The sequence below is a fragment of the Cynara cardunculus genome (assembly GCF_001531365.2).
Source record: "Cynara cardunculus var. scolymus isolate 2C chromosome LG 2, CcrdV1, whole genome shotgun sequence".
Lineage (NCBI taxonomy): Eukaryota > Viridiplantae > Streptophyta > Magnoliopsida > Asterales > Asteraceae > Cynara > Cynara cardunculus.
Genome location: NC_037529.1, coordinates 9,601,405 through 9,614,497, shown reverse-complemented (window position 1 = coordinate 9,614,497; position 13,093 = coordinate 9,601,405). Strand labels below are relative to the sequence as shown.

Here is a 13,093-nt window from a genome sequence, read left to right as displayed (position 1 = left end):
TATATATATATATATATATATATATATAGTACCAAATTTGAGTGAAAAAATTGATCTAATTAATGGTAAGTACAAGAGAGCAAAACAGTAAAGGATTGTATTTCCAAATGACACGAGCATACATTAGCCATTACTAAGAAATTTTCATATATTCAATGATTCAAAGTCTTTTTGATTAGTTTTTGTTATATAAAACCATATGAAACGAAATAATAATAAATTGTAAATCATAAGAATAAAAATAAAAATAAATTATAAAAAGAATCAGATGAAAATCAAAATCTTTAACGAACCATACGGACGTAATTTACTCTATTTTTTGACTTTGGATATCTTTGAATACCCGAATTAAACCCGACCCGAATAGTGTCGAGGGTCTCACCATATGTAACTTGCTTCCTCCCCAAGACGGAAGCTTTAGAAAATCATCTCCCTCTCTCTCTCTCTCTCTCTCTCTCTCACCCCACCCTCCCTCTCTGGTAAAGATGGCGACGCCGATGGCAGAAGACACGAGCTTTGAAGATGATCAACTGGCAGCCATGTCAACCGAAGACATCCAGAGGGCGTCTCGCCTTCTTGATAACGAGATTCGAATCCTCAAGGTTCTTTCTAATATCTGGATCTCTTTCTCGTTGTTTCATATGTAAGTATTTAGCATTTTCTAAAAAAAATGAAATGTTTGTTATGGTACAATAAACAGGAAGAATTGCAGAGAACCAATCTTGAATTGGATTCGTTTAAGGAAAAGATCAAGGAGAATCAGGAGAAGATCAAACTTAACAAACAGCTTCCTTACTTGGTTGGAAATATTGTTGAGGTACTGCCGATATTTCGTTGTTTATGCTATTGACTCTTTTGCTTTGATTCTGTTGATCAAGTAGGTTTGCCGTTTCGATGAGTACTCAAGGGAAGTTATGTAGTTGCAAAACCCTAAATTTAATTGGTTCAGACCCATTTTAACTCCATTTTAGATAAAATCATTCTGTATCCTTGATGATACAAAATTAGGGCTACGTAGATGAGACAAGAAAATATCTAAACTGATATATATAGTGACAACTGAAGATGACTTTGAGATAAGAACTCTGTTCAGTATGCTGAATTTGATATTAATTTAGACTAATGGACCCTGTTGTTCAGGTTTCACTTTAAACCTTGTTTCAAGTACTTTATAAGAAATATTTCTGCTGGAATACTTGCAGTCTTTCGAAAAGCTAAACCACTTCATTTTTAATTGTTGTTAATGGTCACACAGGAAAATGCTTATGCAATTACTAATGCAAATCCTTGCTGATGGATCAATTGTACAAAATCTAACAGGGACATATGAACAATGATATTAACATGTATTACTTTTAACTGTGACTGTTAGGGGAGTCCCACACATTGGCAATAAATGTTCTTTTTCGAAGTTACAGCTGATAGTCCTATTGATGTATTCATTAAAAAATGCTTCTGGGTTTATGTTGAACTAGTAGGAACTTCCTCCTGGACTAAACTCATGAAAAAAATACAAAAACATTTTTCTAACTAAAAGACATCAACCAACTACATAACAGCTTTACTTAGCCTCGGGTTAGTTGGGTCCTGACCAGCTTCTGAAAATTTCATGACGCCACCACGAATCACATGACCTTCACCATTTCATGGACAACCTTAGCTCTGTTGCAACCCCAATGGCGTTAGCTTCTGGTTTAGTATGTTCTACTTGATCCCTTGCTTTGCCTTTAGCAAATGGTTCAGCCCTCTGTATTCTCCCTCTCTAGAGTCTTCTTTACTTCTTCATAGAGATTGTTGAGCTGTGAATATATCTCTTTATCTCATTTACTTTTTGTTTCTTCTGGTGTGGTGTCAATATTATCTTTTGATGAAAACTTGTGGCAGTACTGTTCCATTTGTGAGCGTCACGGTCACTGCTTTCATACATTCCGGCAAATAGATTATGTTGCTATCCTGAATAAGACATTGTTACTCACCTAATCAGCAACAGCTGATGGGACTACTTTTTTGCGGATGCAGCTTATGGAATTTGGATTAATTTGAAGGGCATAAGGGAGTAGTAGCTTAATATGTAACATAAACCTTCATGTTTGTTGTAAAGATATGCCGGCATTATCATGAACTTTATTGTAATCATTAAGTAGCAGCAATAAAAAAGGTCTGCTGGTTTACACACAAGAATCTTATAAAATGCGTTAGTTCTTGCTTTTGCAACTATTGGTTGTGTTGAAGTGCTTGTCTAAACTCAGAAAGACGTGGAGGATGTTTTCTAGATTTTGGAGAGAATCATAAAGTTACATGCCAGGTTTCTGTTACAAGTGTTTGATGTGCCACTATTGTCTTCTTGGGTGCTTCAGATTTTGGAAATGAACCCAGAGGATGAAGCTGAGGAAGATGGTGCAAATATCGATCTTGACTCGCAAAGGAAGGGTAAATGTGTTGTGCTAAAAACATCTACTCGTCAGGTAAAGCACAATACATCATGCATGCTATTTATGTAATTATCTTTTATTGATTTTTCTATATAAGTGAGCCAAATATTTAGGAATATTGTGATCTCTTGCAGTTATAGCCAGAAGTTCTATTTTTCTGGCTTGAGCTAGTGGTCACTAACATGCTCACATTTCTGTATCCTCTGCAGACTATTTTCTTGCCTGTCGTTGGCCTCGTGGACCCGGATAAGCTGAAGCCTGGTGATTTGGTGGGTGTGAATAAGGACAGTTACTTGATATTGGATACATTGCCATCTGAGTATGATTCCCGAGTCAAGGCCATGGAGGTTGATGAAAAACCAACTGAAGATTACAATGACATTGGAGGCCTTGAAAAACAGGCAAGCTTTTTATCTTGATACAATAACTGCAAGCATACACCCCACATACTGATGTTATCWGGTTTGTGATATCCCTTTTGGATCGTATTTTATGTGACAGATACAAGAGCTAGTTGAGGCCATAGTTTTGCCGATGACGCATAAAGAGCGGTTCCAAAAATTAGGGATACGTCCACCAAAAGGAGTGCTCTTGTATGGGCCTCCGGGGACTGGGAAGACATTAATGGCACGTGCATGTGCTGCGCAAACAAATGCCACTTTTTTGAAGCTAGCAGGACCCCAGCTTGTTCAGGTAGCTATATGTACTGTCCCTTAACATACAAAACACTTATTACCCACAAAAAGTGCTTCTGCCGGGTTAGATTTAAAGAATTTCAGGTGGTAATGTGATTAGATGGGCATAATTGCATGTTCATTTCATATGTTTGTATCAATTGATATCATCACAAACCATTCTTATCTACATATGGTTATGTCAATAATTCTACATGCAGCAACAAGAGAATGCAGCTATACTTTGCATTTGAATCATTAACTACAAGAAACATTTGCATTGTCAGAATGAGTCTCCGCCTGAACTTTTTGCATGATTTAAGGGGTAGTTGATGCATTTTGTAGGATTTGTTGTAACTTATACTCTTAAGCAGTTCTTAGGATCATGGAGTTAAAATCACCAGCATAGCAGACTGTAGAAAACCAGCTTCCATATTGCTAATAAATTGATCGGTCATCTAATGCAAACCACTATTAGATTATGTCTAAATAAACGTGCCAACCTCATGGTTGTTATAGATTATATTCAGATTTGTGCTATTTCTTGGATGGATTCTTGCATTTTGTATTTAGTAATGCGAACGACGTGTTCTGCACTGATGAATCTTTATATAATGGACAGATGTTTATTGGTGATGGTGCAAAACTTGTTCGTGATGCATTTCAACTGGCCAAAGAGAAATCACCTTGCATCATTTTTATTGATGAGATTGATGCTATTGGTACAAAACGGTTTGATAGGTATGTATATCACTGTTCTGTTTGCAGTATGTCCCCTCCAATCCTTTATCAAAAAATATATTTCCCCCACCACTGTCAATAGCATTAAAATAATTTGTTGGAGATGTGGGTGGGCGGCAGAATATTTTCATAAAGCTATTGTTTATTCATACATCTCCTTGATACAAGTCTCATGTGATTGCAGTGAAGTTAGCGGAGATAGGGAAGTGCAGCGAACTATGTTGGAACTACTTAATCAGTTGGATGGTTTTAGCAGCGATGAGCGGATAAAGGTACTTCTTTCAATCTCAAGTGGAAGTGTGAAACTATTAAGCTTTGTTATTTCTGAGTCGATATGGGCTTACGAATTTTCTTTTTTGTGGCTTACAATAACTGCATTGTATATTGTGGGATAATTACATTTTTATCCTCTGAACCAACAAAGTAAAAAAGAACTTTGTTAAGATGAACCACGGAGAGAGAAAAAAGTGGACAACTGATRATATAACWTCTAGTTTCACCAGGTCCTGCTWAGAGGTGCTTTTCACCAGTCGCACCCTACTCTTCACGTCTATACTTGTTGCTACATGGCGAGCTCTAAAATTTAGAGCATCAAACTAGCAGAAACATGCAGTTTGTAGATAATGAGTACTTTCCAAGTTCGATCCTGTAACTCGAATCAATAATGCAAAAACAATTTAAGAATCCTCGGATTTAGCTGTTTTGATAAATGTCATCTGATTTTGACATCATCTCATCATTTCTTTTATTGTGTTGGCGAGTAATGGAAGTGCTATTTTAACTACCACATTTTTTGGTGAGCTGGTGCTTACCTGCAGTCGCTTTTTTCATGTGAGAACTGCAGGTGATAGCAGCAACAAATCGGGCTGATATTTTGGACCCTGCTCTTATGCGTTCTGGTCGGTTGGATCGTAAGATTGAGTTTCCACATCCTACTGAAGAAGCAAGGGCGCGGATCTTGCAGGTATCCTTTAATGAAGATGTTACTGGTTATATGCATTAAACTTGTTTAGCATGGTCATTGAATTATATTTTCTGTATTGTAGATACACTCCCGGAAGATGAATGTTCACCCAGATGTCAACTTTGAAGAGCTGGCTCGGTCTACAGATGATTTTAACGGGGCACAACTGAAAGCCGTTTGTGTGGAAGCAGGCATGCTTGCTCTTCGACGTGATGCAACAGAGGTAGCCTCCGTCCCATCTCTCTGTGCATTGGCGGTAATAGAAAATAATTGTTATTATTTCTACATGTTTCTGAAATAAGATAAAGAGGTACGTGGTTGGATGTAATGGTACAAATTGACCTGGCGCCAGTCTGCCATTTATAATTTGATGGTGAAACTGGGAACAACCCTTTATTTATGAAAATGCAATCTGGCTAAAAACTCTTTGTCAATCTTGTAGCGGTGAATGAGGATTCAATTATATTGTTTGTGTTACAGGTAAACCACGAAGACTTTAACGAAGGGATCATCCAAGTTCAGGCTAAGAAGAAATCAAGCTTAAATTACTATGCTTAGGTTGTGATTTTGGCATTGCATTGTACGACAAGTTCAACAACTACTTTTACCGTAAATTTAGTTGTATAAGATTTCACATCTTCCTTTCGTCTTGTGTCGAATCTTGCAGCAGTTGCTTTTATATGGTTCTTTCAGTTTGGGACGATTTGGGCCCAAGGACACTTGTCTTGTGTATATCTTGTTTATTTTGCTTCTATTTTCTTTCTTCTAACCAGATTCAATTCAGTTTTTGGTCTCAATCGACAGCTTAACTATTGCTTATTAGATATGGCTAAAGTTCGGAAGTCGGTCTTCCTTTGCGATCAAGCTGTTACACTTTAAATAATATATAGTGACCATCATATACTACGAGAAAAGACAGAAGGTCACTTGGAAGGGTTGTCTGTTTCCAAATGTTGAATGATAAGAACTTGTAATTGTCATCTTGAATCAACCAAAATATAGCAGAACTGAACCAAACAAAATGCAAAAGCAATTAGTTTCTGAGAATGATATATAGCAGCACAAGGGTTTGTCGTTGCTTTTTATGGTTGTACATAACAATCAAGTTTGATAAACACCACACCTGGACCTCAAATTATAATTTTGTTTTAACATTTGACCTCTTTTAGCCCGTATGCCAAATACAGAAAAGTTGGATCGGTTGCTCCTTCCTTGTAGTATGCGAACACCATTGTCCCATCGTCGTGCATGCTCTCCCCTACAAAACTGCACAAACCAAGATTTCACTTCTCAAATGCCATCCGTAGAAAAAACATGAGAGAATAAACCTTAAATAGAGGGCAAATAGAGGCCATGCCCTGAGGATCTTCATGACTGTTATATTTAGGATTCCATGGGATTAGTCAAAGTATACGCGAGCTGGATGGATACCCATCGTTACAAAAAAACATAAGAATAACTAACGTTGTGCTGGATTATTCATCAGCACCCTCCTTTCTATCCGACATGAAGAAACTGAGCTTTGACTTTTGCCTTCCGGTTGGCCAATTTTTCCACAAGTACAGTTCAGAACATAAGTCAAACCGAATTACATGTTTTCTGTGGTCTCAAAGCAGCCACTTTAATTTGTATATCACACATGGTGATGAAACTTTATGTTCAAAACTTTTCTACATACATGGATGTCGGAAAAACTTAATTATGAAATAGAGATCTGAACTTCCATACAGTTGAATAACTTACAACTGAAGGTCACCGAGCTTTGACAGAAGGAATTTGGTGGCTCCTTCGATATTCTTCTTAAAAGCCTCTTGCTTTTCGGGTTCCAACTTGGGTGTCAACAATTTGATGTACTTCTTGATGTATGCAATGCAACAAATTGCTTTTTGTCAAACGGCGGTTGCTCCTATAAGATAGTAAGGAAACAATTTTATTCATAAATTAAATAACAAGATTAAGAAGCATGATCAATAATCAATTGCATAGATTTGGGAACGTACCTGAAGTCTGAAAGTATCAACTATATCAACTACCTTCACAGCTTGGTCATCTACCCCTTCCTCATCCTCACCACCTTCAGCTGAAGGGTTAGCACCAATATCTACACTAACTACACCTTGAACTACCCACTAATGGAAGAAAGGACAAAGGCAATGTTATATTAGTCGAAAAATATACTATTGACTAAGGGATGCCGGGTTGCTGATAGAGTCCAGCCTCCCCGGAGATCAATGATTCAAACCTCACCAAATGTAAGGGGTGTGCATGAGTATTTGCCATATATAAATATATATATACTTCATATATATATATATATATACCCCACACATATATATACATACACATATATATACACACTCATACACATACGATTGATGGATTTGACATCAAAGGTACAAAGTCATCCTTTTTACCTTTCCTTCTACTTCCCATAGCATTCCGTTCTCAATTTCCTTGTAGGGGAAGGAGTCAGAAAGAAGCTCATCACCTGAGATTTCACAAGTGGATCAAGTATAACAACACAAGAATCGAGTAAAGATCACACTTCATATGATGGAGAAAATTAACTTCTTCAAACCATCCAAGAACATGCCAAATATTTGACAAAACACGTAGTTCAGTTTGACTAGTTGTCAAGTATCTCTAAATATCCTCCAATAATCTTGTAAATATAAACCAATATCATCAAATTTGTTACGATAACAATAGCAGATAGACCAAAGGGTCACCAGTGCCTAGCCCTTCCTGGAGGTCAAGAGTTCAAACCTCATCAAAGGTGAAAAGTGTGTGTGAGTATTTGACGTATAGAAATATTATATACTTCAAAAATAGAATGGCAGATTGGTAGCTTTAACTAAAAAATGTTACAAATTTTCATGCAACATCCCAAAATGAGAACCGCATGAACTTTTAAGGACGAGGGAAATATCCATCGAAGGACAAGTTTGGCACTCTTAAGCCAGCTTATGGTACTGACTGCTCAGCTTAACCAAAAAGTGCCGTTTGACATATCATAAGCTAGCTTTTTCTGATCGCAATGTAGGAACGCTTTTTTGATAAGCTTGCTTCTAAGCCAACTACGTTATGAGCCAGTTGTGCCAAACACAACGTATATCAATAATACAACTATAATCAAAACGCACCCATCCAGTTGAAATAACCTCTTGTGGGATTTACATTCAGTTTGTAATTAGGTTCTCAGATCCACCAACTAACGCGATCTCCAAACACAAAGCTAAGGTTTACGAGTAGATTTTAGTATTTTACCATTCTAACACATAATGCATTCTAGAACTAGTGAGCAACTTTAATAGCAATCAATAGAAGAGGAACATAACAAAAATAATATATTTTCAAGTTCTAATACAGCCAGTAAACTATTAACCAATCAATCACTGGAATCTATATCATATAGATGACTACATTAGGAACACTTCCATTCGATTAAAGACCTCAAGCAATAACGGTTCAATTTGATAGTCTTTCTTTATATCTAAACAAGTGGTTCTATCATATGTTTATGCTAAACATATGCTTTGACTGGGTTCAAGCAAAGAAATCGATTATACTATTAAACCAAAACTCATCATATACACACTGCCTTAACCATCAAAGACGATGCTAACCCTTCTGGATCAACCTCCATAAAGTCTGACAACTAAAAACGAAAATTGGATAAACCAAAACCCTAATCAACCTCCGAATACTACATAATTGTAGGCTTGTGGGAATACGAAATTTAAGATAATCACAAGAAAAGAGTGAACACCAAACTACAAATTACGAACACCGAACAACACATGCATATAATAACAACAATCTGCGTACTATAAACGCAAAACGAACAAAAATATGAGCCTCTTTTTAGCAAATTCAATGCAATAAATAGAATTTAGAAGCAGCAAAGTAAGAATCACAAGTGTTACCAGTTAAGAGATCCTGATATACCAACATGATGATCGATTACTGCAGAAAAGAAAACCACAAACTCTGTGTGCTGCAAACATGTTTCCAGAATTTTCTTTATCAATGCGGAAAAAGATCTATTGAATACAAAAAATCCCCTGATGTTTAGTTAGTTAACAAAAATACCCCTCTTCTTTAAATAAATTCCATTTCGACCCCTATTAGAAGTTTTCCAATTCATGTGAGCAATGATCAATTCAAGGTCATGAGAAAAAGAGTTATGACACTGCAATAAAATAGGTTTTACAATGAAACAACAATATTTAAGTGTCTTAATAAATTGTTTTATGAGTTTGAAGTTTATAAGACCAAATAACAAAACGTCCTAAATAAGAACGTTATAATAAGTTTATAGATCGTTTTTGAACGTCTAAATAAGTTTTTTGTACACTTTTAAAATAAGTGTTATATCAGCTATTTTATAGATAATTTTGAGAAGTGTCCTATAAACACATTTTTTATTGATTTTTTTTATAAGCAGGCCTGATCCTGGGCACGTGCAGCCCATTCGACCATACATGGCATCAAAGCCCAAAAATACATCAAATTTTTATATAATATTAGTTTTTGGTGTTGGGGTTTAATAATTTGAGACTTGGGGGCTTTAATTATAATAGAGGCTCAACTGACCAGGCCTATTAATAACAAACCCAATAACTTGAATTGGTGACAATAGGATAGACACATCACAGTTTACAAGACCGTTGGTTTTGGCGATTTGAAATTGACGATTTCTATTGTTCTTTGAGTGTTCAACTTTTTTGATTTTCGACGATGATGTTCCAGTTCCAGAGGAAGATGATCAACGATAACGAGTCTAACGACTGCCCATGGGACGATGGTTCGATATTGATGATCAGTTGATGCATTGGCGCATTGCCAACTGCCCGACTATATTTACTCGAATACACGATTGTTGATTAAACTCTCAAATATCAATCGTTCATTGTTTCTCAAATCTCAACCCTTCAAATCTAGATACAGTCGATTGCATTTGTATTTCTTCAAATATGGATTCTGGAACTAGAAATGGAATTGTGGAAGTCGATTGCATTGTTTCTCAAACCAATGTATGATTTTGTTTATAAATTCTAACATAGTAACATTTAATTGATTAATTTTGACATTATGTATTCATGATATTTGCAATTGATACAAGCTCTCTTATGGTAATGGTTGGTGACTTGCTGTCCAATATTGTAATGATGAAAACTTGGGAAAAAAACCCCTATTTTTAAGATGATAAAATTAAAGCTTACTTGTCAATGGTTTCTAGTGATTTTGGTATCAAAATATCAACATTTATCTTGTCTTTATTATAATATCAAAATCCCCATGACAAACTGGTTGGAAATCGACCAAAAATGACTGAAAAATCCAGGAAAAAACTGGGTCAAGCTCACTTTTTTTAGTCTTTCCATTTGATTTTGGTCATATGTTCTATTACTATGAGTTCATTTTTCATTATTAGTTGGGCTTAAATAGAACATGACATGATATTTGTTATTTTGGAGCATAGTGCATACAACATAAGTTGTCATTTTTACACTTTGGTCTTCTGAATTTTGTTTATTATTTTGGTTAAAACTAAATAACTAATTATAATTTTCTTGCCTTTTAAGTTGCATATATTGAAGTAAGGTTCTATCATACTAATTTCAACTTGGAAAAGGGAAACCAGAAAGAAAGAAAGCACAAACTTAATCCAGGTTTTATCCTTCTATGCTTGACTAAATTCCTTGGGTATTTTTTGCTTGATTTTCATAAGATATTAAATATGTTTCCTAAATCACAACCATCAAGTGCACAAAAAAGAAAAAGAAAGAAAAGACAACAAGAAATTACTCAATCTTTACAGGGATCGTTGAATCGATATTTTGTTAGGCAAATATGTATGAAAATCCCATTGAAAATGTGTCTGAAAATCCCATTGGAAATGTTTCTGAAAATCCCAATGATTTTGTTGAAAATATAGAAAATCTGTGTACTGATGAAGTTCTGGACGATGAAAATCTGTGTAATGATGAAGTTAGTTCGAATATTTTTGATCCAAGGATTTGGCATGACTTAAATTGAAAAATAAAAGATTTGTTTGCTTAAAAAGGCCTATAGGATGGGAGATTCAACAACTCCTAGCCATTGCCATGAAACGAGGATGGGAGATTCAACAACTCGACGTTAACAATGCTTTCATACATGGAGACCTAGAGGAGGAGGTTTATATGAAGATTCCTCAAGGGTTCTCGGACAAAGAGGAAACAAGTGTATGGAAACTCAAAAAGTCAATCTACGGCTTGAAGCAAGCATCTCGGAATTGGTACCACAAGTTCACAAAATCCCTTGTTAGCCTCGGTTACTAACAATCTAAGGTTGATCATTCATTGTTTGTGTTATAACCCAGTTCTGACAGTAGAACAATTTAATAAAGAAATTCAAGAGAGATTTGTAGAAGAAGAAGATGAAATAGAAAACAGCCGCCRCTTTCTTTATTGAATGRAAATTACAAACTCTCAAGAACCCTAATCGACTCTCATATGATCTGAATCTATGTACAAGGAATTCTCTATTTGCTYTCGTACATTTTTTATATCTGAAACACTCTATATATAGGCAGTAATCCATGAAACCTGGATAAGATAAGCATTATCCAAAATAGGAATACCCTTATCCAGAATAGGATTATGAAGATAGTCGTCTGAAAGACCAGAGGTTAGTCCAACCAGAGAGGCTCTGTCAAAACAACAGAAGCTCTGTCAACACAACCAGAGGCTCTGGTCATAGAGGCTCTGGTCTATTCAACCAGAAGGGCTCTGGTCCAAAGGACTTGGAGTCCAGAAGCTCTGGTCAATACACCCAGAGGCTCTGGTCCTTGCAGAGGCTTTGGTCCTCACAGAGTCTCTGCTATAGCTCACAAAGGCTCTGATGTCTCTTACAGAGGCTCTGGTCGTCCAACTTGACGTTTTGGCACAACGGYTGATCTTCTTTCCAGACTTGGACGTTTTGGCACAACATCATCTTCAAATGTTCATCCTTAGCCCCGATTGCTTAATAAAACTTTTTAAGATCATCATTAGCATCAATTTGATGCTAACAATCTCCCCTCAAAGTTTTATGAAGCAAGCATCTTCATGAAGTCTTCAGGTCTTCTCCCCTCTGCTTGCTTGACAGAAGCTTTAGTGTGCTTGGTATGGATGGAATTTTGAAGCTCCCCTCTGAATGTAGCTCTGTGGTCTTCAGTTTCAACTCTTAGCTCAAATCAGAATCAATGTGAATGTAACACCACTGATTGCACACGATGCAGCTTTAATTAATCTGCCCACAATCCAGCACAGACTTTGAAGCACAGAATAGCCACTCACCCCAAAAGTAGCAAATTCATCCAAAAGGGGACAGATAACTGTGTAGATTACTTGACAAAACAATGCAAACAGTCTTATGACAAAGAATCTTTTATTGAACCGCAAGTTGAGTAGGAATTTAGCTTTAGAGCTTGTTTCAATTGGGGATAACTTGAATAACCGAAGCAAACACCATTGGAATTGAGAACCGGAGAAAAGATTTTAACATTAAGCTTTATGACTTCAAGAAACAGCAGGTCAATTCAAAAAAAATTGACAGATAAGCTGTTAATGCTTCTAAAGGCAAAACATGAAGAAATCTGCCATAAACATGTAGGATTGGTGTTTACAGACGCAAAAAACTTTAAGCTATTATAGATTCAAAACCATAACAAGAGAAGATGAAATAAGACTCGAGAAATTGGTGATATGTTTGGCAAATAAAACACTAATTGCCTTAGGCTGTGAGTATCATGAACTTTTGCTAAACGCCTTCGCGTAGATTTGACTTTATCAAGGCTCAAAAAAATCGACTGATTCCAAGAAACTCTATAAACCAAAAGATCCAAGATCAAAATAGGTTCGAATTCATCCAAGAACAAATCCCTTAAAAGGAATTTGATTAAAACATTAAGCATATGATGAATCGATGAGTTCTGGGTCCAAACAGCAGTCGAACAGCAAACTGTTCATGAGAGTATATTTCAAGAAAATTGAATCTACTGCAGAAAGATCGTATCGATAGAAGTTAATCGATTTGGCTTTGATACCACTTGTTATAACTCAGTTCTGACAGTAGAACAATTTAATAAAGAAATTCAAGAGAGATTTGTAGAAGAAGAAGATGAAATAGAAAACAGCCGCCACTTTCTTTATTGAATGAAAATTACAAACTCTCAAGAACCCTAATCGACTCTCATATGATCTGAATCTATGTACAAGGAATTCTCTATTTGCTCTCGTACATTTTTTATATCT

At 36.0% G+C, this 13,093-nt stretch overlaps 1 protein-coding gene and 1 pseudogene across 1 annotated transcript; one reads left to right on the top strand and one right to left on the bottom strand.

Moving 5' to 3' along the window:
• The first annotated feature begins 433 nt into the window (after positions 1-433).
• On the top strand, positions 434-5,565 carry LOC112507737 (26S proteasome regulatory subunit 6A homolog). Its single transcript, XM_025112426.1, has 10 exons — positions 434-602; positions 701-817; positions 2,358-2,465; positions 2,642-2,833; positions 2,934-3,125; positions 3,729-3,847; positions 4,032-4,119; positions 4,692-4,811; positions 4,894-5,034; positions 5,292-5,565. The coding sequence occupies exons 1-10, from the start codon at positions 486-488 to the stop codon at positions 5,367-5,369; spliced, it is 1,272 nt and encodes a 423-aa protein (XP_024968194.1). The 5' UTR covers positions 434-485; the 3' UTR covers positions 5,370-5,565.
• A 159-nt stretch (positions 5,566-5,724) lies between these two features.
• LOC112507738 lies at positions 5,725-8,810 on the bottom strand (annotated as a pseudogene).
• Positions 8,811-13,093: the final 4,283 nt, after the last annotated feature.

Excerpts from the sequence above, each read along its gene's own strand:
- LOC112507737 (XM_025112426.1), top strand. The coding sequence starts at position 486 with ATGGCGACGCCGATGGCAGAAGACACGAGCTTTGAAGATGATCAACTG. Across the intron at positions 818-2,357 it reads TGGTTGGAAATATTGTTGAG|ATTTTGGAAATGAACCCAGA; the intron begins GTACTGCCGATA and ends TGGGTGCTTCAG. Across the intron at positions 4,120-4,691 it reads GCAGCGATGAGCGGATAAAG|GTGATAGCAGCAACAAATCG; the intron begins GTACTTCTTTCA and ends TGAGAACTGCAG.